The sequence below is a fragment of the Botryllus schlosseri genome, chromosome 11 (genome assembly GCF_051294905.1).
Source record: "Botryllus schlosseri isolate E-star chromosome 11, Bs_hap1, whole genome shotgun sequence".
NCBI lineage: Eukaryota > Metazoa > Chordata > Ascidiacea > Stolidobranchia > Styelidae > Botryllus > Botryllus schlosseri.
This window is the reverse complement of record NC_137246.1, coordinates 6,895,615-6,922,351: the sequence shown is the minus strand read 5'-3', so window position 1 is coordinate 6,922,351 and position 26,737 is coordinate 6,895,615. Positions and strand designations below refer to the sequence as shown.

The window sequence follows — 26,737 nt, the reverse complement described above, 5'->3', positions numbered from 1 at the left end:
ATACCACTGCCAACCTCAGGTAAAATTGGGTATCGGACAAATGCCCGCCATTCCAATTGTGCGACAGATTCCAAAGCATACAAATTCCAAGGTAAATTCAAGAGTGTTTCGCCAATATATTTCACACAATCAACGTATTGCCGGAAAGGTCTTTCAAAGTACGTTAAGAAAAATCTAAATTAGGAGTGATTATCGGCCTTGTTTGTTTTTAATACCACTATCAACCTCAGGCAAAATTGGGTATCGGACATATGCCCGCCATTACAAATGTGCGACATATTCCAAAGTATGCCCAATTCAAAGCTGAATTCAGGGGTCTTTCGCCAATATATTTCATACAATCAGCGTATTATCGGAAAGGTCTTTCACAGTACTTTAAGAAAAATCTAAATTAGGAGTGATTATCGGCCTTGTTTGTTTTTAATACCACTACCAACCTCAGGTAAAATTGGGTATCGGACAAATGCCCGCCATTCCAATTGTGCGACAGATTCCAAAGGATACAAATTCCAAGGTAAATTCAAGAGTGTTTCGCCAATATATTTCACACAATCAACGTATTACTGGAAAGGTCTTTCAAAGTACGTTAAGAAAAATCTAAATTCGGAGTGATTATCGGTCTTGTTTATTTTTAACACCACTATATACCAACCTCAGGTAAAATTGCGTATCGGACATATGCCCGCCATTTTAAATGTGTGACAGATTCCAAAGCATACAAATTCAAAGCTGAATTCAAGGGTCTTTCGCCAATATATTTCATACAATCAGCGTATTATCGGAAAGGTATTTCACAGTACTTTAAGAAAAATCCAAATTAGGAGTGATTATCGGCCTTGTTTGTTTTTAATACCATTACCAACCTCAGGTAAAATTGGGTATCGGACAAATGCCCGCCATTCCAATTGTGCGACAGATTCCAAAGCATACAAATTCCAAGGTAAATTCAAGAGTGTTTCGCCAATATATTTCACACAATCAACGTATTGCCGGAAAGGTCTTTCAAAGTACGTTAAGAAAAATCTAAATTCGGAGTGATTATCGGCCTTGTTTGTTTTTAATACCACTGCCAACCTCATGTAAAATTGGGTATCGGACAAATGCCCGCCATTCCAATTGTGCGACAGATTCCAAAGCATACAAATTCCAAGGTAAATTCAAGAGTGTTTCGCCAATATATTTCACACAATCAACGTATTGCCGGAAAGGTCTTTCAAAGTATTTTAAGAAAAATCTAAAGTAGGAGTGATTATTGGCCTTGTTTGTTTTTAATACCACTAACAACCTCAGGCCAAATTGGGTATCGGACATATGCCCGCCATTCCAAATGTGCGACATATTCCAAAGTATGCCCAATTCAAAGCTGAATTCAAGGGTCTTTCGCCAATATATTTCATACAATCAGCGTATTATCGGAAAATTATTTCACAGTACTTTAAGAAAAATCTAAATTAGGATTGATTATCGGCCTTGTTTGTTTTTAATACCACTGCCTACCTCAGGTAAAATAGGGTATCGGACATATGCCCGCCATTCGAAATGTGCGACATATTCCAAAGTATGCCAAATTCAAAGCTGAAGTCAAGGGTCTTTCGCCAATATATTTTATGTTTTGGTCTAGATTCTAGCTACAAGTCACAATAACATTGCATATAAGCCGATGGCTATGACGGCAGGTCCAAATGTTGGGTAAAGAATTGTGAAATAACGATTGGCGCCCGTTTCAAGCAGAATCATTTGAAAATAAGAGAAAGTGAACATAAAATTCTGCCTTCAACTTAATACAGATAATGTAATGCAAGTGGCCATTACGAAAAACGGCTCGGTTATGATATATATCAGCAGCTGTTGATTTTTAATGCTTCGTCGTGGAAACCGTAATGTTTTATTTGACGAGTGGGCTACAAAATTTCAAACCTTTGTCCGATGTACGTTCGTACTACATAGGCCTACTGCTCGCCAAGCAGCAACGGTCAAACTGCGTTTAACTAAGCATAACAAACCATCAATACTAAAGTTACTATATTAAACTAGGCAGAGTAGCGATCCCGATGCTGATCCTTATATACAGCACGGTGAGTGTTCTTACACTCACACTAATGTACAATAGGGCCCTTCAAAAATAACCTTTTTTTCTCAAATCGTACCGGCTAATTGATAAAATTGTTAGGTTACCTATTTAAAAATTTGGATTTGAATAAAATAGTATTTACGGTGACCGATTCTTTGTTTATTTATTATAGTTGTGCTCACCGTAAATACTCATTCATTCAAATCAAATTTTTTCGACGGCAATAACTCCGCTTTCACTGGTTGGAATTGAACCAAATTTGGTGAAGATCGTTTCTATAGACAGCCTAACACTTTCATGGAGTGAACAGAAAATTTTCAAATTTTTCATTATCTATTTTTATATAATAAATTCAAACTTTCTTCTCCTGTAGCAAACCGGTTACTGGGTGGAACTGAACCAAATTTTGTGTGTAGGCTTAAATTAGGTAACCTAACAATTTTATCAAGTAGCCAGTACGATTTGAGAAAAAAGTCATATTTGAAGAACCCTAATGTACAATGTACAATGTACATTGTACATCGAATATCTCTATTCACTATTAGGATAACTGGATACTTTCTATGCAACGACGAGCAAAGCTAATTAGCCACTTCTGACGCAATAATAAGCAGTGGCGTTTGAAAATCTGACGTTTGTACTATCACTAACTTGTATAATTCGTCTTCCTTGTTCACCAATGTTCAGTTCATGTCATAGTTTTGTACAAATAAAAAGTAATAGTTCTTTCACAAAGAACTCGATTAAATACGGCAAGTAGTCGATTACGATTACTACGTAATTTTCTCGAATGTAATCGATTGCGATTACGATTACTTGAAAATGATGTAATCGTCGTAATCGATTACGATTACTAATCGCAATTACCCCATGTCAGATCCACAGTAGGCTATATCGTTAACTCAGATTTCAATACTCGACTTTTGGTCTCGACCCTAAGATTTTCAATATATTTCAGACAATGAACACATTAGCGGAAGGCGCGCCTTCAAAGTGCACGCGCTTCAATTGTAATGTTGGCAGACTTTCACGCCGAATTCAAGAGCATTCCGCGCCTGCATTTCGGACAATGAGCACATCATCGGAAATGATTCTTTATTATATAGAGTACAGTTTTTAAATGCGAATAGAAACCGTGCGTATTATTCCGCTTCTGCACAGTGCATGATGCGTGTTTATTGATGACTCGTGTTTAAAGTGTTTATGTTGGTCGACAATTTCCTTTGATCTGATGTAAGTGATTCCCCGCTGGTAGTAAGATTCTTCGCTCGCCGTGTCAACTATCAGTGATGACTACTGGTCATCCAACAATATTTACCTATTTATATACGCACTCCTGTATAACTTTAAGATTTATCCCTAATTGGCCCCTAATCTGATAAGATCTGACCCCTTTCGGCCACATTTTCCGGCACCCCACTATGCAGCTCATATTCGCTGAGAAAATTCGGTGTAACAGTCCACGCGATTGTATGGCATAGTCTCATTTTGTGCGATATTGCACATATCACTGTTAGTCGCGTGAGTTGAATCTGTGGGAGCTTTCAAGATCAGTAAATTATATAGCAATCCGTTGTCACGTCCTAACGTGCATGTGAGGTCTAGGAAGTTCAACATTAGGGTTTACTGCCAGTGTCTCACGCAATTCTCTCTTTTGGGTCAGTACTCGATATAGCTTTAGAAGTAGTCGACCGTTTGGCGGGGTGGCAGGTGTTTTTTAAAATTATTTTATTTCATTATGCCATGTTGTGGGTGATACAATGCGGGTTACCGAGTTTTGTAATCAATCACGTCAGTACTTCATGTTTGAATTTTACAAGTGATGAAATAATAAGGAATGCATCTATAGGCGCGTATCAAGAGGCATGTGATATTATTATTGAAAGTTTGGCGAAAGACCCCTGAATTCAGCTTTGAATTGGGCATACTTTGGAATATGTCGCACATTTGGAATGGCGGGCATATGTCCGATACCCAATTTTGTCTAAGGTTGTTAGTGGTATTAAAAACAAACAAGGCCGATAATCACTCCTAATTTAGATTTTTCTTAAAATACTTTGAAATACCTTTCCGATAATACGTTGATTGTATGAAATATATTGGCGAAAGACCCCTGAATTCAGCTTTGAATTGGGCATACTTTGGAATATGTCGCACATTTGGAATGGCGGGCATTTGTCCGATACCCAATTTTGCCTGAGGTTGTTAGTGGTATTAAAAACAAACAAGGCCGATAATCACTCCTAATTTAGATTTTTCCTAAAATACTTTGAAAGACCTTTCCGGCAATACGTTGATTGTGTGAAATATATTGGCGAAACACTCTTGAATCTACCTTGGAATTTGTATGCTTTGGAATCTGTCGCACAATTGGAATGGCGGGCATTTGTCCGATACCCAATTTTACCTGACATTGGTAGTGGTATTAAAAACAAACAAGGCCGATAATCACTCCTAATTTAGATTTTTCTTAAAGTACTGTGAGAGACCTTTCCGATAATACGCTGATTGTATGAAATATATTGGCGAAAGACCCTTGAATTCAGCTTTGAATTGGGCATACTTTGGAATATGTCGCACATTTGGAATGGCGGGCATATGTCAGATACCCAATTTTGTCTAAGGTTGTTAGTGGTATTAAAAACAAACAAGGCCGATAATCACTCCTAATTTAGATTTTTCTTAACGTACTTTGAAAGACCTTTCCGGCAATACGTTGATTGTGTGAAATATATTGGCGAAAGACCCTTGAATTCAGCTTTGAATTTGTATGCTTTGGAATCTGTCACACATTTGGAATGGCGGGCATATGTCCGATACGCAATTTTACCTGAGGTTGGTAGTGGTATTAAAAACAAACAAGGCCGATAATCACTCCTAATTTAGATTTTTCTTAAAGTACTTTGAAAGACCTTTCCGGCAATACGTTGATTGTGTGAAATATATTGGCGAAAGACCCTTGAATTCAGCTTTGAATTTGTATGCTTTGGAATCTGTCACACATTTGGAATGGCGGGCATATGTCCGATACGCAATTTTACCTGAGGTTGGTAGTGGCATTAAAAACAAACAAGACCGATAATCACTCCGAATTTAGATTTTTCTTAACGTACTTTGAAAGACCTTTCCGATAATACCCTGATTGTGTGAAATATATCGGCGAAACACTCATGAATTCAGCTTGGAATTTGTATGCTTTGGAATCTGTCGCACATTTGGAATGGCGGGCATATGTCCGATACGCAATTTTACCTGAGGTTGGTAGTGGTATTAAAAACAAACAAGGCCGATAATCACTCCTAATTTAGATTTTTCTTAACGTACTTTGAAAGACCTTTCCGGCAATACGTCGATTGTGTGAAATATATTGGCGAAAGACCCTTGAATTCAGCTCTGAATTTGTATGCTTTGGAATCTGTCACACATTTGGAATGGCGGGCATATGTCCGATACGCAATTTTACCTGAGGTTGGTAGTGGTATTAAAAACAAACAAGACCGATAATCACTCCGAATTTAGATTTTTCTTAACGTACTTTGAAAGACCTTTCCGATAATACCCTGATTGTGTGAAATATATCGGCGAAACACTCTTGAATTCAGCTTGGAATTTGTATGCTTTGGAATCTGTCGCACATTTGGAATGGCGGGCATATGTCCGATACGCTATTTTACCTGAGGTTGGTAGTGGTATTAAAAACAAACAAGGCCGATAATCACTCCGAATTTAGATTTTTCTTAACGTACTTTGAAAGACCTTTCCGATAATACCCTGATTGTGTGAAATATATCGGCGAAACACTCTTGAATTCAGCTTGGAGTTTGTATGCTTTGGAATCTGTCGCACATTTGGAATGGCGGGCATATGTCCGATACGCAATTTTACCTGAGGTTGGAAGTGGTATTAAAAACAAACAAGGCCGATAATCACTCTGAATTTAGATTTTTCTTAACGTACTTTGAAAGACCTTCCCGACAATACGTTGATTGTGTGAAATATATTGGCGAAACACTCTTGAATTCAACTTTGAATTGGGCATACGTTGGAATCTGTCGCACATTTGGAATGGCGGGTATATGTCTCATAGCGCAATATTATCTAAGGTTGTTAGTCGTATTGAAAACAAACAAGACCGATAATCACTCCGAATTTAGATTTTTCTAAAAGTACTCTAAAAGACATTTCCGATAATACCCTGATTGTGTGAAATGTATTGGCGAAACACCCCTGAATTCAGCTCAGTGTTGGGATGACTCGAGTCATGACTTGACTCGAGTCAGACTCGAGTCACCTTTTTCGTATGACTTGACTTGACTCGAGTCACTTTGCAAAAATGACTTGACTTGACTTGACTCGACGCCTCAGAAATGCGGATTGACTCGTGACTCGGAGCAAAATTCACGAGTCAATTTCAAGTCATTAAGTAAACGGTGTCGATTAAATCACCCTATATTATGTATGTTTTGGTTGTCAGCGATACGCCGGTGTCACTTGCGAGAGCAACCAGTCTTCAATCATTATAAGTTTCACTGATCATCCATTCTTACATCACAAATAAATGGACCACTTACGAAACCATCACACCTACATTGTCGTAGTAGCAGTAGATTTATCTAATCGCATCGTATCTCTGTTTCTTAGGCAGCTTAGTGCTCACATTGCGCAGTGGTCACCTTTACCAACACTCTTGTATGATTTAAATCGAACGAATATAGTTTATGCCTTTATATTCTCACAGAGGTGTAAGTCGGTAGTGCCTATTGTACCATATCAATTTGTTCAACTTCTCGAGGCTTCGTATTCGATCCTTTATATTGGCTGATAAAATCAGACTGTAGCATGTAGCTCACGTTACTCACGTATTTTATTATCAGTTCTACGTGTGCGTGAGCGATAAAACACCCTTTTGAGTGAATATTTAACTTTATAATCGTCATTTGATTCAAGATAAATGGCCAATTAATCTATCCTTCACACAGTTAGCACACAGTTGGGTCATCACATATACTTCGAAAATTCAATTTGACTCGAATCGTGACTTGACTCGTGACTTGACTTGACTTGACTCGACTTGACTCGAGTCACCTCCAAAAAACGAGTGACTTGACTTGACTCGAGTCACCTTTGAAAATCGATTGACTTGACTTGACTCGAGTCAAAATGTGCAATGACTCGAGATGACTCGTGACTCGAAGGTAGTGACTTGATCCCAACACTGATTCAGCTTTGAATTGGGCATACTTTGGAATCTGTCGCACATTTGGAATGGCGGGTATATGCCTGATAGCGCAATATTATCTAAGGTTGGTAGTCGTATTGAAAACAAAAAGGCCAATAATCACCCTGAATGTAGATTTTTCTTTTAAAGTACTATGAAAGACCTTTCCGATAATACGTTGATTGTGTGAAATATATTGGCGAAACATTCTTGAATTAATCTTGGAACTGAGCATACTTTGGAATCTGTCGCCCATTTGGAATGGCGGCCATATGTCCGAAAAGCGGAATATTGCGACAGTGAAAATGGCACTAATGTGTCAAGTTGATTCTCGTTAGCCGGTCTTACTGTGAATAGAAGATGTATAGGTATTAGAGATATTATATTTGTTTAGAATAACCTAACATTTCGATTATTGAATAGTGGAATATTGCCCAGCGGCGAGTTGAGGGTTAATATTCCGAGTTCGCAGTAATAGTGTTTCACGTGATCACAGAGATTTCGCCGAAATTTCGCCAGGACGAGTTGAGTTTATCTGGGGCTCCGCGAAGCGCCTAAACTAGTAAAATGATTGATAACCTAGTTTATATTTCATTTTCAATTAGGAAAAGCATGCGACAGTTTCGCTTCATCATAATTGCTAAAACTTTAGGACTCACATCAATAAAATGGTCGTCTGAGATGAAATATCCGACTGTGCAAACTAATTTTAATTGTCAAATTGCCAATAGCCTGCCGATGCAAACATATTCCTGTTTAGAGATGTTTTGTTTGAGTTTGTGGAAAAATGAAATGTTGCAGGAGATAGCAAGGTTAAACAGGGTGACTTCGAAATCTTTGCAAAACATTTGGGATTTGGAGTTGTCAGTCTCATCAAATTAGTAAATGGTCGTTTGAACTAGAAATTCCTGAATTTTTTTCCTAATCTGTCCCAATGAAGGAATTGTAACCTCGCCAAGAAATACATTTTCTCCTGGATATAATCACTAAATAACTTCAAGATTATATGCTAGATAGAAAGAAGAAATGACTAGGCTGGGCCTGATATGTTCATTGAAAACTCACACCAAATGCTGTCGCCGGAAGCGTTACGCGTTCTCCACCAAATCAAATCGGAAACGTGGATTTTCAAGACAAATACAGCTGCAAAATTCGCTTCGAAATAATAGAGTCTACCCAATTTGTATACATATCGTGTGACGTTATTTTCAGGAAAAGTCATTTTTCTGCTGTTTATCACTAGCCTGTCCACTATTTGCACAGGACAGATGACGGTTGCACGATAATTGAGCTTATTTTGAACGAAAACTTGAGGGGGTCCGCGAAGACAAAAAGGCTGAGAAGGAGAACCACTGCTCTACAATGCAGTAGGCTACAGTAATTGAAACGAAGAATGCAATATTGTTTTTAAATATTTCAATTAGCTCGATTTTGTAATATTTTCAGACCACACTTATATTTTATATGACTCCGCTCATATAGTCAGAAGACGGTTCTGTCGTTTCTTTGCTTATTCCCCTTGATAGAGTAAGCTACCGGTACGTCATTCAAAGACCATGCAATCATCCAATCCATCGTGGAAGCCGAAAAAGGTTGACTACGACCTTCAAGACGGAAAACACACTTTGCCACCACACAAGATTCCTTTCACAGACTACCACCCTCTCAAGCCGATAATCGTCACAGAAGTCACCGACTTGAAATCAAGGCGTAAGAAGGATGCTGCGTCTTCGACCAAATCTGGTTCTAGCGACAAAAGCAGTAAATCGAGTGTGAAATCCGCGGAATTCATCGATCCATTATCAGCAATGGCTGCTTCCGATCCATTATCAACAAGTATCACAGATCCTTTGTCCAGTATTGACCCTCCAAAAGTAGAGATTGGTATAGAATCAGATGATGCGGGATCTTTATCTGTGGAAGTCAATCGCTGGAAAGAACGCAGGTTTGAGATTTTGAAGGATTATAGCTTGGATGAGAAATTGTCGGCGCAAATGATTTCCATAATTCAAACCGGGGATAAACCCACTGGCCGTAACATGTACAATGCATCAACAAGCGAGCAACTTCGCTCCAAGTTGAAAAAACTGGACGATATCGCGACTGGCAACGTTTCGGAAACAAAAACCATCCGTCAACAGCAATTCGTTGACCAAATGCTAGACAACAAAAAGAGTTTGACGCAGTCTTGGGAAGCGAATCAAAAAGTCAACGCGCTCAAGATTGCGATCCAGTGCGCTAAAATGCTCGGAAACACGTCCGCGATGCAGTATTATCCGAGTAAATTCGTGATGATCACGGACTTGCTCGAGCATTTCGGCAAGCTTGTGTTCGAAAGAATATTATCGATGTGTGCAGGCATGAAAGCTGATGCTATAAACCCAGACAATGTCCCTGAGCAAGCAAAAGAAATCTGCCTTAACTGGATGATGAAGGTTGCGTCCATTCGCGAATTACTTCCTAGGATACTAACCGAGGCCAGCATATTGCCTTGTCTGAAATTTTTGAAGAAGGATGAATGCAATTCCACCTTAATCCGTTTATCGAACATGACAAAAGGCATTGGTGATCCTTTAGTTGCTTTGTACGCTCGTACATTCTTGTGCATCGTAGGCGCTAAACAAGCTCCTAAGTTCCGCGGTCATTTATTCTCAAATTTCTACCAGGTTATCGACACTTACAAGCAAATCCACATTACTTCAGTTCAAAACGAGATCGCGTCTCAAAAGTTAGATATGGCTACGTACCTTGCGCTGTATGTGCCGGGATTGGAATGGATTCTATCTTGCATTTCGAGCAACGCGTCCGAAAACCAACTCCCGGACGTCATGGAGAAGTGCTTGAAAACTGGAAACAGTTTGATGGTATTAAAATGCATCTTATCGTCTTTTAAGCCGGAATTAATTGCGCCAACCGCATTGGAGCTGTGTACGTTAATTACTGAATCAAACGATAAACAGTTTTCCAAATCCTTGGTGCTTTCAACTCTTGGCCGTTGTGTCGCAAAAACCAGCCCGCCTGATGAGCATAAGAAATCTCTTCTCACCGAAACCTGGAAATTTTTGTCCTCGATAAAAAATTGCGGGGATTACATGAAATGCGTGGTCCCCTGGTGCGAATACGCCAGTAAAAATTGCAGGAAACGCGAAGTAAACACGATTCTCGGCGATATACTGAAGCATTTGACGCCGGACCGAGCTTTTCAGAAGTTCTACCCCGAATTGCTCAACGTCCTCGAAGGTATCCTTTCCCACATGGACGACTTTACCGAAGTGTTTTCCATGGATAAATATCTCGCTTTTCTCGATTTGTTCCAAAAAGAAGACGCGCGTCTGAAAATGTGCGCTCAGTTGGTCGAGCATTTCTGTAAAATGCGTGCCGAAAACACTGCCGATCCCCTAGTCATTAACGGTATGATGTATATTTGCCGCGGAATTCATGATTCGGTGACGTCGTTGTCTTTAGACAGTGACGTTAAGTCTGCCACGCTGTCGATATGTTCGGTTATACAGAAGATCTCTTTCGGACGGGATTTTGAGCAACAGCTGAATTTTTATGTCGAATGCCGTGGCTCTTTCTACAAATTAGACGGGGTATTGGCAAGCTTGGTTCACCACGTCAACAATCTCTCTACGACTGCTACGAAACTTGTGAGGCACAAGCACACGGCGAAAACGTCCGCTTTCGTGCGGGCTTGCACCGCATACTCCTTCATTACCATCCCTTCGATCGGCGATATCGAGACTCGATTGAAATTGTACCTGACTTCAGGACAGGCTGCTCTATTGAACAAATGCATAACGCAGGCGAACGCCATGTTTTGCGCGGTTGTGACTCAAATGAAAGACTTCAACGCTTCTGGGTTGGATAGCGTCTCGGTCAATTCCGTGTTTGGATATATCTGTAATTTCCTCTCGACTTTACTCACAGTGCCAGACCACCCAGAACAAGGCATGTTGTATCTACTTCGCGGCTTGTTGAACGTTGTATCTTCCGAGAATAATAGTCAGTTCACCGGCGAAGTGAAAATGAGGATATACGCGAAAGCTCTGAGCTTACTGTCGGCTTACAGTCAAAGCAAATACATATATCAAGTCGATTACGTAGACTCCAACGAACATCTCTACAGCAGCGATCCAAAGTTCAACGCTGAAATATCCAACGTCGCAAAAGCAGTGTTGACACCGATTGTGGAATTTGTGGCTCCCGACTCTCCGAGCAAAGCGGCCGAGCGAGCGTCTGTAGCAGTGGCTTTGGTCTCTGCGGTTATCGCCCATGGAGATATGACTGACAAAAATATGCGAGATTTGCTGGTCAACACGTGGAACACGTCGGTCAAGGCGGGGTGTGCGGACGAGGAGATGCTTGGCAAGATTTTACGGGGGATGGGCAGAAATCCGGTCAATGCGGAAATCGCGAAATGTCTGTCGCTACCCGCCAAAGTGAAAGCATGAAGCCTTAGTCGGGATTCTGGTAGTCAATTTTGCCCAACCGTAATCCTCAGATGTTATCTCAATGATTTTTAATATATACCCCACTATAAATTGTATATCGCAGTTTCAAAGTCATGTCGCCATGGGACAAATTTGTTCTTTTCCCAATCAATATTGAATATTATCGCCTTGCATTTGAATTGGACACGGACCTGGAGTGTCGTGTCACTTAAGTGTAGTGATTTCTAATCTTTTTCGTCGTGCTGCTAAACGAGAGGTCATATTCATATATTGACGTAGACTGCGACTGACTCATCAGTGTATATAAAATGACAAGAGTATCTATGTGCAATCTCGAATATATTGTATACGCAATCCAAGGTGTGTACTGTCGTTGCAGCAAGGCCGTGCTGTACGAAGGGCAAGGATGTGCTACACAGTGTAGTTAGATTTCTGTTGTCCTGTAGGCCTACTTTGCAAGGCGGTAGATTTAGGTCTACTGGTCGTGCATTCACCGTAAATTTCTACTCGATGAAAGTGAGGAGCAATTTCCAGGCCATGTCAAAGGTACATCAAGTGGAAATAGTACATGGACGATTTGAAAACTTAAGTCGTCTCCAAAACTAGAAGTGGCCGAGGGGTTAAAGCAGGGTTGTAATGACTCAGATCATATTTTCAAATGTGTAAAATGACTCGACTCGAGTCAATTTGTGTATTGACTCGACTTGTACTTTGTAATTGTGCCAGACTCGAGACTAGTGAAGTCGCCACATCATTGGTATTTTGCCTATCAGTCCCGATACTTGAAAAATTACGATATTACTGTGAACCATTCTAAATCACTTGAGCAGAGTTGAAAAAAGTGGGTTTAGCGGTTGAGCCGGACTGAAAACTGAAGACATTGGCTTGGACTCGGACCTCTACTCACTGACTTGGACTTGGTGGTGAATTGAAAATGACTCAACTTGACTCGAGTCAAAACAATGAAAGTGAGATTGACTTGCAACTGGGTTAAATTACAACCATGTGAATCGCTGATAGCCACTTTCAAAATTACAAGACCATCTTCGCAACTACAATACCCCACCAATAGATACAGTCATGAAAAATAGAGTAGTTCTGTATAATAAATATATTCGGTTACCGTGACACGGGGGATATTTCAAGCGTTTCTCAAAACAATTTCACTTGTAAAAGTGATCCATTCTTATCAAAAAGATACTCTCTACCGGGACACCCAAAGTGTAAAATCGAGAAGTTTTGCCTAAAAAACTGGCATCAGTAGAAATTCTAAAATAACAAAATCACCTTCTTAAGTTTACTAAGTTGGTAATTTTGTATCAAAACTGGTGAAGTAGAAGTGAAAATTCTAAAAACATAACCACTGAAGCAGTGCTGGAAGGCAAAACGCACATGAGTACTACCAAAATTTAGAAGTACTTCTATACTGACCATGACCACCTATATATGTTACTCACCCCCTCTGCCAATCCTCGTAACTCAAATACACAACCGTGTTGGGTCCTGATTTTTAATGGTCACAAAACAAAAGAATGGCATGCCTCGCAATATATTAATATACCAATATAGAAGCGTACGAAGGTCTAGTTAAAGCTATTACACGAGTAAACAGACGGATACGGGGGCACATCAATTCACCAGCATTCGGACATGATCGTTGCTTCGAAAGCACAGGAAAAACACCAAATTTACACAAAGTTTCAACGCACGGGCCACCACGAAAAAGGTGGCGGAACAGTAAGGTTCGATCAACACTGTTAAAAAATAAATAATGCACACAGTGACCATAATCTTTTCGCATGCTCAATAACGAATGACACAGTGACGTACAAAAGCGACCGGATATTCGAAATGGGAATGAAGCCATGTTTTTCTAGCGAAACGCACTAACTTTTAACGAAATCTACCAACGAAATACAGTATGCAAACACTGGTACGTGCACCGGTACAGTTTTACAGCTAAGTTACAGTAGTAAAATTTTCCGAAAATACAACACACAGATTTATGATGACAAAGGGAACTCATTTTGAAAACACCTAAAAGCAAGTCGATACAGAAACGGTAGAGTGTGTTCGGCGTGGAACAATAGGCCACTTCAAAATATTTCGAACAAGGTTGAGATTGGACGCACGCTCGTACATCATTGCGGCCTAACAAAAAGTGTAGTTTGAATATTATTTTTCCTACAATTGCCCGCATGTGGATATTAAATTGGGATATTTGTGACAGACGCAGGGGTACCAAGAATAGTCAATTGACATATGAGCATACAGCACAATAGCAAGCAGCATTTCAGCATCTGGGTTAAAGATAGGTTTCGATTACGATTAGGATTAGGCTAGGGGGAAGGTTATTTTTTGGGTTCGGGTTACTTTTGAGATGATCAAGTCACATTCTCAAGTGCCGCATGCGAAAATGTCAGGCACACAATGAGGATAGATCCAGATTCATTGTCAAAGTATCGCTGGTAACACACAAAAAATTGAATGCAACACCGAGGTTACCACATACAACGCTAACGAGGAGCAAAAAGGAAACCAATTAATATTCGCAAAAAATGAATTATCGCTAATTTGCTTTTGAAATTGCTCGCATTGTACTAACTAGCTCCGTAATACTCGAGTGTCACAGTTAGAATTTTAGCAGAGCACAAGAGAGCTCACGGACATGGAACAGCCACAACAAAACAGGAAAGACAATTGGCGTCTAAACCACCATAGATTCTCATCACAAACTTCGTTGGCAAGAATAGGTATCGCTCTCGTGGCAACTTAACCTTAACACGCACGGTGCTGTATCGCATTTTGTCGACAAAATCAACATCGGAGCTGGAACATTTCAGATTTCACACGCCAGAGTTTAAAGCGATCAAGTCTTTGGGTGATTTGCCGAATCGTGTCTTTTAACCAGGGATTTATCGCTCCGATGCTGTGTCAAACCGTTTGACTTGCCGTGGGCTCCGTTCCACTGGCTTTTACCGGCCGGAATGGAAGCGTTTACGGTACTGCCGAAAGCCACTTTCTTCTGCGACTGCACGTCGCCGAGCCCTTGCCTCGGCTGCACCGGCTTGCTCCAAGACGGTTGCATATTCGAGCTCTGGTGAGAAGATTGTTTCCAATTGACTGGCTGTGATGTCCTGGCGTTTCCGTTTCGAGATGGCGAGAAAAAACCCAGAGGCTCTGCACGCGACGACGAGATCGCTCTGTATCGCCGCCTCCTGTACGCAAAATAATGGACAATATGGCACCTATTTCGACACACTCGAGCCCAGGCGTGGCCAACCTTTTTACTGCACACGATTACTCATGTAGCCTACGGTCGCATTCCAGGCCATAGCCGTAATGAACTAACCCAGTGCTTCTCAACTCGCGTGACGGTTCGCACTTGTGCGAATGAAAACAATTTCAGTGAGAACAACAAGCTTGGTGCGAATAGTGCACATAAAAAACCGCATGAGTGCGAATGACAAGCGTGAGGATTGGTGCGAAAGAAAAATCCGGATGAGTGCGAATGTAAATTGTCCATGTTTCTCACGTTTTCTGACGTGGAATAATTCAAATAAACTTAACACGATATCAAATACAGCCAGACCGTAACTTCTGTCGTTTGGAAGCAATTCTAAAAACTTGTTGGTAGCTGGGTTTTTCAAGTTCACAAGTGAGGACCGCTCCCGATGTGTGTATATTGTAAAGTTTGAGAGAATATTTCGGTGCAAGAGGGTTACGTCACTGCCTGGAAAAAAGAATTAGTGGAATCGGTATCAGTTGCTCGAACTCGGAAACAGCCTCCGCGTAAGCCATACGGACCTTGTATATAGGTAATAGTAGCCGGTGCCAGCGTTGACATTTGGTATATGTCAACGAAAAATATTGGGATTTTGGCACATATTCAAGTTGGTTAACAGCAGAATTCTGCGTTTCTTCAGCTATAACCATTAGCACATTAGATCTGTAACAAGTGTTGTTTACTCGTGTACCAGAGGCTTTTAAAAATAAAATTAGTGTGAGCACATTGGTGTCTTACGTCCGATGAATCTTGCATTGCATCGAATTATTAATTCACTGGGCAGTTAACTACTGACCATTGCAATAGCCTGTTTGTAATGTTAACTACACCATTTAGGCTTTGGCACGCTTTCCCGTTCTTGGAGTGATGATCTCAGGTCGAGTCTAGATCGTAAAGGCATAGGCTTATACATAATTAATTGGTGACGTCACTAAGCTTGCTGATCCATACATAGGAAAAGTTTGCCTAGTTCGTATTCGTACCGCCTTTGTACTACAAATAATATTACGAACTCTACCGATTTAGCTTGAGCAATGAGCACCCTCTGCAGAGCAAAATCAAAGCCCCCAAGACGTATGTCTTACGATATTCCTTCTGCAGCCTAATTTAAGCTTAATTAGACTGTTGAAACTTATTACTTGGGGTAGTAAAGATAATTTGATATTATTTCAGTCAGTTGGCCAATGTTGTACGATTGCCGTAAGAGCCATCCCGCAGTTGGCAACCCCCGCAGATATAACTGTATGTTAATCATGAATCTTATGTAAGTTATAATTATTCAAGAAGGTGTACGTGTTGGCTTTGACAACACAAGGATGCCGCAAGTTGTTCCTGAAAGATTTATTGATTTGTGTACTGCATAGATAAGAAGGGAATGAAGCCTAAGCCTATCCATAAATCACTGTCATCAATTACTCGGATTGTGTGGGTTTGTATAGCAATGCATTACCGATTTCAACGCCCATCGTACCATCCAATCAGCTAACATACCATAGTAAGGTGAAGCATCTTTTTGAATGTTGTCAGAAAATGAACCAAAGGTGCTAGTCGCAACATTGATGCTACGATTCAAGTGCAGTTTCACTATTTGTGCGTTCTAAATGCGAACACATTCACATCGCGATGACGTAACATGCCGACTTAGTGGAAAAGTGATATTATTGCGAGTGAATATAGTTCTTGGGTTCGCCCTTTAAGCTTCGAAGGAAATCATTGCACGATACCCCTGGAAACAACTAACACTTCGAGAACAACAGCAGTGCTATATCTGTGATTATTCGACTGCAGTGATTTTTCGAATCGATTAATCAATAATATGATACGCTGAATGGAAAATATTGAAGCTCTGTACCTTAAAGAAGCTCTCTGAATACAAAAGTTATAAGTTTTTTCATTTTCATTTTCTGTAATAAATTCCGGCTGGCTGGTGCGAATGAAAATTCTTTTGAAAAAAAAGGTGCGAACGGAGCTCAAAAAGATTGAGAAGCACTGAACTAACCAAACGCAAAATACCCATGTTAAACTGTCCGTATCCACTTCCAGCGAACTCGGACTAATCTACTTCCCATATCGGTCTACTATAGCCTATGCACCGAACTCGCGAAAGGTAATGTTATGAACAGTTACTGGGATCAGTTATGGTTGCACGAAGCAAGAAAATTTTTCAGATTCACAAGCGCATTTTGTCATTAATATTAGCAGGATTGTGATGACTCACGATTTTCTGATGACTCGACCTGACTCGAACCAAGTCATATGACTCGAGACTCAGACGGCCAACACCGACATTTCATTGTAATTTCGAACAACAGTAAAGTAGCCACACTATTGGGATTTCGTCTATTGGCACTGGTACTAGAAAATGCGACCAACCAGGAACTGCTAAAAATGAGGAAAATTAGTATAATATATATGCGAACCGTCCGATATCAACATAAAGAGTTACAAAAAGTGGGTTTGACATGACTTTAACAGGAAACTTAGCAGTCAACACAATGACTTGGACTCGGACTTGACTCGAGTCAAAACTATAAAAGTGAGATTGACTTGTGACTCGGTGCGTTGTGACTTGGTTACAACCCTGATTATTAGCAGTGTCACATATTACTATCAAATATTTATCCTTTCTCAGCCCAAGTGATCAGCTTCACCGGTAGAGTTGACGGAGGGGTGCTTTCGAAAATTCAGGGCAAGTTATAAATGATGATACATCTTTGGGAGGGCCAGTTATTATATTAGTCCCTTTGTTGCATGCTGTTACTTCTTGACCTTCCGTCAGGATTGTCAGCATAGTTAAAATATATATTGGAACTGCCCAAATGTGCCAGAAAAAAATTTCTTCCATGAGGAGCACACGATTCCGAGTTGGTATATCTACATTCTACACGGGACGCATCATTCTCCACTGCTGTTTGCATCTGCAATGTAGGGCTCAGATTGCAAAGGGCACTACCGTATTAAAATCGAAAAATGAAGTTGCATTGAATTGCGCGGAGCCCTAAGAAAATTTCAAGCTCAATTAAAATCTCTAAAAAATTCGGGAGTCAATTCGTAATTTCAATTTCCATGTACACAGCCGCCAACACATACAGCCACAGCTTGCCCACCCCTGGTCCATGTCCGAATTTGTACCTTTTATGCGTCCACAAAGCACATAATGCCTGTTATCCATTACATTAAAGGTTCTTTGGTATTTTTTCGACCGTACCGATTCAATAGCACTTAGCGGCGTGTTGTGGGTTAATTATGACTTCAGATTTATGTCGTTTCCAGTAACGTTAGTAGCTTTGTACAATGTGTTAGGTGTGTTGAGATACAACCAATCAAGGTTTGCAGCCATCCGAAGTGAAAACTATTATCGAAACTATAATGCTCGTTGATGAATTAACTTTCAGTGGCGTGGAGCGTGTATTTTCAACACTTGAAAAAATCACTCAAATCATTAGAATTAATACTAGATTCAGATTCAAGTACTGGAATCATTGTGCCCAGTCCTCTACACATTGATTGAGTCAGATATATCAGTCCTACCAAACAAAAACAACACCACACCTTGCTTGGTCGATGATTTGCGGCGATTCAGGTTTCCTGACGTTGGGCGGGCGCGGCACCCTCGAATGCGAATTGCCAGCTACTTCCGCCATATCTGCCTTTTTGATCCCGTCAGGCCGAGTCGAATATGAACCTTGCAACAGCAAAGCGTTAACGACGGAGTCTGTCGACAAAAATCAAGAGCGGCCCCTCACCAGTTTTCTCAGCTTTGGAACATGACGACGATCTCGGCGACGCCTTTCCTGGAACAGACGACAGACTTGATCTTTGACTTTGGACGGACGAAGCCACTGACGAGATGGACTGGAGCTTGTCCGCTTTCAAATCTGGAAAACGCAACATAAGCGTTGACGAAAACTACTTCAAACGTGACACTACTTGTATCGTGAAAGACATGATCAAAGGCGGTGGGTTAGAAGTACTTATTCTGATTCAGAGTTTTGCCAAATTGCACGATTTATCTTTTACCAGGTATCCCTTATCTGTTCCCGCATCTAACAGGCTTTATAGGCCAAACTACATTTTGGATTTTGTAAGGTGGAAAGTAGTTTAGTAATAGCTCTAAATAAGTGAAATTATCATAACGACCTGAATAATTAGCCCCTGTATCACCGTACCGTCTGTAACTGAATATATTTTACAAAATTTCATCAGTCTACAGTGTCATTAACGATTTAGCGTCAGTCGTGAAGATTTGTCTTGCTTCAAAAGTAGTAACCTCTAGTTAACCGCTACAAAAACAACCCAATCTACTGTTTTAAATCATGCACAAGTAAATTTCCTCAGAACTGAAGTTATTTTAAGTCTTGGCTCTGTCTTTATGCAGCTGCCGCTTCTCATACAGTAGGCTTATGTTCTGCACACATGAATGACTTTCTGGATCAGTGGTTCTTCGACTTTCTAGACACGCCCCCCACCTGCCCTTTATGAAAGTGAAAAATTTCGCGCCCCCCTTATCGTCATATCACAAAATGAAACCAGAATGCTGGCAATCCCAACGGATAGTTTGATGGCATGGAAGATTATATCTGCTGATGAGAGAATTCTCAAATATGAAATTCGGACTATACTAGAGAGCAAAAACCATGAATTGGAGGTAAAATTTTTCAGTTGACGCAGCTTCGCGTACCCAGTTTGAGAACCAATGTTCTAGATTCATTTGAACGGCCAACTATTTTGCAATCGCATCAATTTTAAGTTTCAAAGAGGGCTGACCACATTGATGCGAGTAGCTAAAGTTGAATTTTTCGAGCACTGGAATCATAGGCCCCTTTCGAAAAATAACTATCTTATCAGCAGCAATTATTGTTTTGACACTCTTTTCCCACCATTGAGGCCTCACAACTCACAACGTGACGGTACAAATGCCCATGATGGTAGTTTGCGTACAGCTGAATCTGTGGTTTTATTATGGAGCCCCATGGTTAAGAGTATGATTATAAATAATAATATGAGATCAAATACAAAATTTTAAACACACCCGATCTTAGATCAAAATCGAGTAACTGTTCAAAAATATAGCACGCACGAAATCAATAACATCCAACCTCTTTCCGATTCTGATTTGATGACAGAGCTCGAAAACAACGGCAGTCCAACGGACGTTAGTGGCGCCAGTCTTTTCGGCTTACTGCAACACAACAAAACACGATTGATAATGCGATTTTAGAGTCGAGACATAAGAAGAAGTCAATAACACCTTTCTCGGGACAAAGGCTGTGGCTCGTGCTTGCGAGGCAGATCTCCGCCATCACCGTCCTCCTAGAACGCAGACGCATTGATCAATGGGGTCTACGGGTAAATCGGCAATATGGACAACAGAAACGTACCACGGTTTGGGCTTCGTGCGGTGCCGTTTTGGGCACATTTCCGTTCTCCAAAACTGTTCTGCCGCTGTATTTCGACAGATGGGATAAACTGCAACACAAATACGGATGTTACAGTAGCGAGATAGTCGTTTAAAACGCAGAGCGAATGTTTATGTGATGTTATTGACGTGCAATCTGACTACAGACGGTTATGTTGTTACTACTTTGACATGACATGCAATAGCCCGACTTGTAGACACAGAGACCACTCGAATCTCAATCAATTGTATATGAATGAATTTCTAACACGCGTATATATATTCAATGCAATCCAAGAGCATAACGGCGTGGAGGCTATCATTCTTTTCTCACGCGAAGCACGAACCTATCTGGTGTTTCTTAAGATTGTGTTATATTCCGAGATAATGCGTGGCGGTATATCTATGACTACAATACGGTACCCTGTTTTACTGATTTGCAAAATGGTGTAATGAATATATTCCGTTATATCGTTCACATAAAACAGAACCGGTGTACATGATTAAATTTCTCATTTTGTACAGGATTTTATGTAACAGCTTCTATATAGTGTGTGTACTGTATACTATATACCTAATAATCACAGTCCGATAAAAGGGCGTTGTTTATTTTCGTCCTTGATGTTTTTGCGGCATATACACCGACTTGTGCATGTGCATAACATGAGTGCAACATGTGCATATGATGCTGGACAACGAAGGTGCAGACATAGCCTGGCAAGGCTTTCCAAGTCTTGCACCACCCCTTTATGCTCTCCCGGTTATGATGAGCGCCAAGCGGAGAAGTCATATATACCAGCGTTAGGTGTCACTAATCAGGTTCTTGGTCCGACCAGGCCGGGGATCAAACCCACGACTTATCGATAAAGTACCCAAACTCTTCACCATTATGCTATCCCGTCGGTATAATCAACAGAACATTGCTTTTGTGACTACATTCACTGCAGCAAAATTTCGAAGACTTTTTGTATGTCCCTGATCCGAGAGTTAACGGCACAATGACAGGCATACCAACAGAGATTCGGCAGTGGGGCAATCAAAGAATCGCGACGTACGAGTTAATTTTCAGTGTCAGCACAGACTAGTGTCAAAACTTGGTGCCCCGGTCAAAGTCTTTACAGCTATCGGCTCTTAAACACGTTTTTTGCCACACGAATATTAACTCTACGAACGGTGACGATCCCAAATAACAAACATAATAATAATACATCAACTTTGAAGCTCACATGCAACGCAGAATATAGTGCTTTTAGGATTGTGATTGTGCCTTGGCATTTTATAATCCACCGTCTGCTCGCCAGCAAAATGTGATTGACGGGGATTAGTGATATGCCGGACATAATCTCTAATGCTTCAAAAATCTCAATCATCCATTGTGAGGGCGCAGTAAAAACAAAACTGTTGATTTAACAAGATTCATATTTTCCATTAAAGAAAACCAATGACGCTTAAAAGCTTTTAAGGTAATGGATTACAGTGCGGTTAACAATAACAGGATATAATCGTGGTATCGATAGATATCTCTCTGTCAGACCGTCATGAATGTTCGGGACTGCGAAATTATTAAAATACGTGCATAGTCAGTGATATCATTTCATCAAACGTAAGCAAGCCTTTTGAACGCTACCTTTCCCGTATAAACGGATTATTATTTTTTACCTTCACTAACCCGACAAAAAAAAATCTCAAGTAACCTACCCTATTCCAGCCCTCGAGGCGGCAGCGGCAAAATAGTCCTTCTGCAGATTTGATATCGCCGTATCCACGTTAGAAGCGCCTTTCATTCTTTCCCTGTTACGATATTCTCACAGTAAGCCACACGACAACTGTTCTCGCGAACAACATATCCATATCTACCGAGCGTAAAAATAAAAATCAATGCGAAAAAACAGCGGATCAATACGGGGTTATGCAAAAGGGACAAGTCGTGCGTAAATAATACAGCGTAAACCAGTGGTTTTCGACCATTTCAAGCTTGCGGACCGGTAATTGTTCAAAAAACCAAACTAATCCAAAATGTAATTACGACAAATCTATGCAAATCAAAACAAAATCTCACTCATTGCCGCCGTTTCGAAATCAGAGACGTGGTTCTCTTTTCGCTATGGTAAAGTTCAAACTAAGTTGATTTTGATTGTTTAGTTTCTTCCGACAGAAATGCGACTTTGCTGTTTACTAGCCTCTATTATACTGCATAATGTCGCTAAATTCTACTGCCGAAATGTGACTAATTTTGTTCAGAATATCTTCTTGGCATTCATGTATACCTATTCTTGAACGGGTAAGCCTACTTTGATACAGCTTTGTACAACACTTGCAGCATTGTGTAGTTTGCCATGTCCAAAGTAGATCACAAACTCCTTTTAGGAGGCACAGAACTTCAATAAGTGAATAGTATATTGATATTCAAATGAACCCGAATATTGTCGGCTGACACTCGCCAGGGGTGATTGCCAGCAAGTAGTGAAGAATTGAAAAGAACATCGTATATGAACAATCGTATCACAAAATATAATGTCACCAGCATAAAATTTTCAATATTGAGCTCATATTCTGTGATACGGTTGTTGATATACATTTTCTTTCCCATTCTCTACTAGTTGCTGAACATTAACCCTAGCGAGCGTCAGTCGACAATATTCGGGTTCATTTCAATGCGAATATAGTAACAAAATTTCTATCAATCAGTTTAAAATTTGATGTATCTGATGTTTCATTTCGGACAAGCGTCCAACTTCTTGCATTTTCGAATTGAGATATAGAATTGTAATATATTCGGCGGATCAGCGGTTGAGAACCACTGCCCTTGATAATGTCGTATCTCACTTGATTTGTTTGTCCGAACTCAAAGTTGTGTCGACGGTGTCTTTTTCCGAATTGGTCTCGTCCTCCGACGACGCCGGGATGACGTCCGAACGGCTGTTGGACTTGTCTCGCTTTTTCGAGTGCTTACGCCGAAACACCGGTTTGAAATTGGCTATGTGCTGAAAAAACAACTTGCGAATAGGACCCGGTCAAAATCTCACGTCGAAGATCGATTCAGGATGCAGTTATGATCCAATCAAAATTGAAATCGTCAACATACGACAAAGACGCATCGATATCACGCAATTCATCAACCATACTCATCATGCCTAAAATCAAACGTGATTCAACAATGTCGCAATATCGCAACACGGAAACGTGCTACCATGTTAAAGGGTATGCTATTTACGCAAATCACTGGGTTAAATATCGCATGCAATACCATTTTCCATGACCCTGGAGAGGGTACGGATAATTTCAGCGAGAATTTATTTCTTGTTTGACCTCAGTTGGATCTGACCAGTGGCCATGACTATAGCTGGGCAAGATCGAGTATCCCCAAATGACATCAAAACAGTAAAAGGTTTCAAAATGAGACTTTTTGCGGCTATAACGAGAATAATGCTAGTCGCAAGTAATCAAAAATAATTCGGTATTTATAGACCACGATGACTACGTCATAGCAGCTTGCGACAATACCACCGGTCCATCACACCTATTTAGACGTGTGATTCCGTGAATATAATAGGTTTGAATAGCTTTGGGCAGCTTGTTTTGCATGCCGAGTTATGACCAACAAAGATTAGGAGGTGGAATGGAAGTAGAATAACTGTATCACTCACTGATAAAATGATTGTTAACGGGAAGGACCTCTATTTTCGTTAATCTCATTACTCAAATCAATCAATCCATATGATAGGCCTACTGGACGCAAATTAGAATACTGTAATAGCACTACCGAGGCCCAAGTTGTGCCACCAGTATGGCCTGCAGTGTAAATGAAGCACAAAACCCCCATCACCAACTTCATAAACAGGACCAAGTCGTCAATACTGTAAACTACTTGTACATATTTCAAACACTCACCGGCCGATTGCCTTTACCGTTGTCTCGGTTGCTTTGGCTCGAATCGGACATGTCGGAAAACGTAATCGGTTTATTTTTGGCCATCGACAAAGCTTTCATAAATGGTGACTTGCCTGAAACACAAAGAGATCGGAAAATTCATCAATGTATAGTGTATATACGCATTACAAGCAGGAAATGTAAAATAAAAATGGAGGAGAAATCCGCCTAAAGGAGGACGTATGGTAACCCTACTCATGGCGCAGCACACAGTTATCAAGTCTCAACTAGTCAAAACCCACCATCTATCGATTCAAGCCAGACAAAAAATATTCATACGTGAATCTCAGCACAGTTACTTTCCGCAACGTATAGGCAAAAAGCTTTTGGCGTAACGCTGTACCTTTGGAAGCCTTGGCGACATCGTTCAGCTTGCACTTCGGAGCGAACATATCAGGAGACGAAGACAGTGACCCCTTCCCGTCTGTAAAGGAAAGCGTATCAGTTACGTAACCCAAAAAGTAAGAGTAACCCTTACCGGGTTTAACAAAAGACTCGGAGATTTGGACAGTGTCCGATAAAAGATCGCATGTAATAACTATTACTACTATTTATGCAAAGCATCAATATTGTTTTCATAAAGTTGAAAAGGAAAGTGTGGCTGAATCGCATGAGAATCAATAGTAATACACAGCAGTTCGTGAATTCATCAAGTTGAATTCGGAACTTTGCCTTAGAAATGTAATATATTGACTATTGGTACATCAAAATTGTATTAATAAATTCGAAAATGATGCTTCACCTAATGTGAGGGTGAATTTTTCTATACCAGGTATGTCTGTAAATCAATGTGCGCGTACACAGGTCGCTGTTTCAGTTAGGGAATAGGTTAGGCTTGGGTACGGTATTAAAAAAGGGGTACGTCAGGATTACGATGACGGGCCGCCAAATCCAGGATACACTTGTCGCATGATAAAAACACCAAAACAAGCAAACGAAAAGCACAAGATATCAAGAAAATCAAACCGCACACACAGAAAACGCATAGCTCACACCGACGAAAGACAGGAGACACGTAACAAAAACACGACGGCATGAATAATTAATGTTACCTTTGCTATCATCCTCAGGTCGATGCGCATCTTGGCTTCCGCAAACTTCCTTGCATTCCAAGTCTGGGGGTTTACTTCCAGAAATAACAGCTTCACCCACCGGCCCAGCCGGACAAGGGCCAGGATTACGCCCCGGCGAGCCCGAACCACGCTCGGAAACTATGTCCCCGTCAATTTTCATTTCAGTACAATCCGAAATGAAATTTTTTCTTGCATCAAATTTTGCAAAATGATGGCTAGGTTGCGGCAAGCGGCTTTCAATCGCTAAACCGTCTCTCAATTCTAAGATGTCTCGTTTAAACTCATCATTTCGCTCGCGTACGTCAGTCTGCGATGCAGCCGTTACATTATCGCGATTTTCCGCATTCCGTGGCATCATATAGCTACGAGTTTCGTGACACAGTTGGCGTGAGTTTGATCGGACATCCGCGACTTCGTTTGACTTTGGTTCGTCACGTTTTTGTTCGCGTACGCTCCGCGATTGCTCGTGTTCTTTGCTTTGTTCGGTATGATCTTGGAGTTCCGGCTTGTGCTTCGCTTCGGTGGCAAGAACCGGCATTGGAAGGACGATTGGCTGTACGTTGTTATCGTCACGAGACTTTGGCGTAGATGAAATATGAGGCGGTACCTTCTGTAAATGTCACAAAACCCGTTCAAGTAGCTTGTGGAGTGAGTAGTAAAATAGTCGAATCGAATTAGACCTCGACGGAAGGCCGACAAAACCACCGGTGGTCTGTAACTAACTAGTACTACTTCTTTAAAGTAACGATACTCAAGTTTCACCTATTAGTACTTATTGATAAAGTAGTTATGATATTAAACTATTCTATACTCGGGAAGAAATTTGCAACGTAACTTCCACTTGTACTCGAGTGTCAACAGTGACCACTTTGTCCGCCTCTGGAGATAACTCTGATCCCTAAATCTCTCGAAAATTTTCAGTCGCTAACGACCTATCGCCTTGCGAAAGGTAAGTGGCTTATTTCACATCCCAGCAGACCACGTAACAGTGCGCATGCGGAAGATTTTTAGTGTAAGACTACTATTCTTGACCAGATGGTCGACGAAAACAACAGCATGATTTTTCAAACAGATTGTACTTTCTAATGGACACAGGACAGATCTACCAAGTACCACTTCGTATCTGTATAGCATACGTTTCAATGCAAATTTAAAGAGCATCCACAAGGCTCGCGTTTGTTGTTTCATTGCCATACTTCACAAACAGTAAAAGCAAGGAAATATAAAGCTGACCACGGCGACGCAATTTCACCAAAATCTCAAGTAGAAATGACCTTTGAATGTTGATGATAAACAAGTAATTCAAA

At 40.6% G+C, this 26,737-nt stretch overlaps 2 protein-coding genes across 5 annotated transcripts in view; one reads left to right on the top strand and one right to left on the bottom strand.

Annotated features, from left to right (window-relative positions):
• Nucleotides 1–7,843: 7,843 nt before the first annotated feature.
• On the top strand, nucleotides 7,844–12,097 carry LOC145451160 (VPS35 endosomal protein-sorting factor-like). Its single transcript, XM_080329659.1, has one exon. It carries the CDS (start codon nucleotides 8,846–8,848, stop codon nucleotides 11,741–11,743), a length of 2,898 nt encoding a protein of 965 aa, XP_080185785.1. The 5' UTR covers nucleotides 7,844–8,845; the 3' UTR covers nucleotides 11,744–12,097.
• Nucleotides 12,098–13,239: 1,142 nt separating this feature from the next.
• LOC145451159 (uncharacterized) overlaps nucleotides 13,240–26,737 on the bottom strand; it is a 28,076-nt gene continuing 14,578 nt past the window's right edge. Inside the window, exons 14-24 of one of the 4 annotated variants that reach the window (XM_080329655.1) lie at nucleotides 25,410–26,040; nucleotides 24,701–24,781; nucleotides 24,319–24,431; nucleotides 23,254–23,423; nucleotides 22,126–22,218; nucleotides 20,411–20,498; nucleotides 20,281–20,342; nucleotides 20,129–20,211; nucleotides 18,776–18,907; nucleotides 18,582–18,714; nucleotides 13,240–14,961 (exon numbers count right to left, since the gene is read on the bottom strand). In XM_080329655.1, the coding sequence (XP_080185781.1) occupies nucleotides 14,613–14,961; nucleotides 18,582–18,714; nucleotides 18,776–18,907; nucleotides 20,129–20,211; nucleotides 20,281–20,342; nucleotides 20,411–20,498; nucleotides 22,126–22,218; nucleotides 23,254–23,423; nucleotides 24,319–24,431; nucleotides 24,701–24,781; nucleotides 25,410–26,040 (1,935 nt within the window). In that variant the 3' untranslated portion in view covers nucleotides 13,240–14,612. Of the gene's footprint in view, nucleotides 14,962–18,581; nucleotides 18,715–18,775; nucleotides 18,908–20,128; nucleotides 20,212–20,280; nucleotides 20,343–20,410; nucleotides 20,499–22,125; nucleotides 22,219–23,253; nucleotides 23,424–24,318; nucleotides 24,432–24,700; nucleotides 24,782–25,409; nucleotides 26,041–26,737 lie in introns of those variants that run through there. The other 3 variants (XM_080329656.1, XM_080329657.1, XM_080329658.1) reach the window with 3 other exon arrangements.

What these genes read in the sequence shown, in the direction of transcription:
- LOC145451160 (XM_080329659.1), top strand. Translation starts at nt 8,846, where the DNA reads ATGCAATCATCCAATCCATCGTGGAAGCCGAAAAAGGTTGACTACGAC.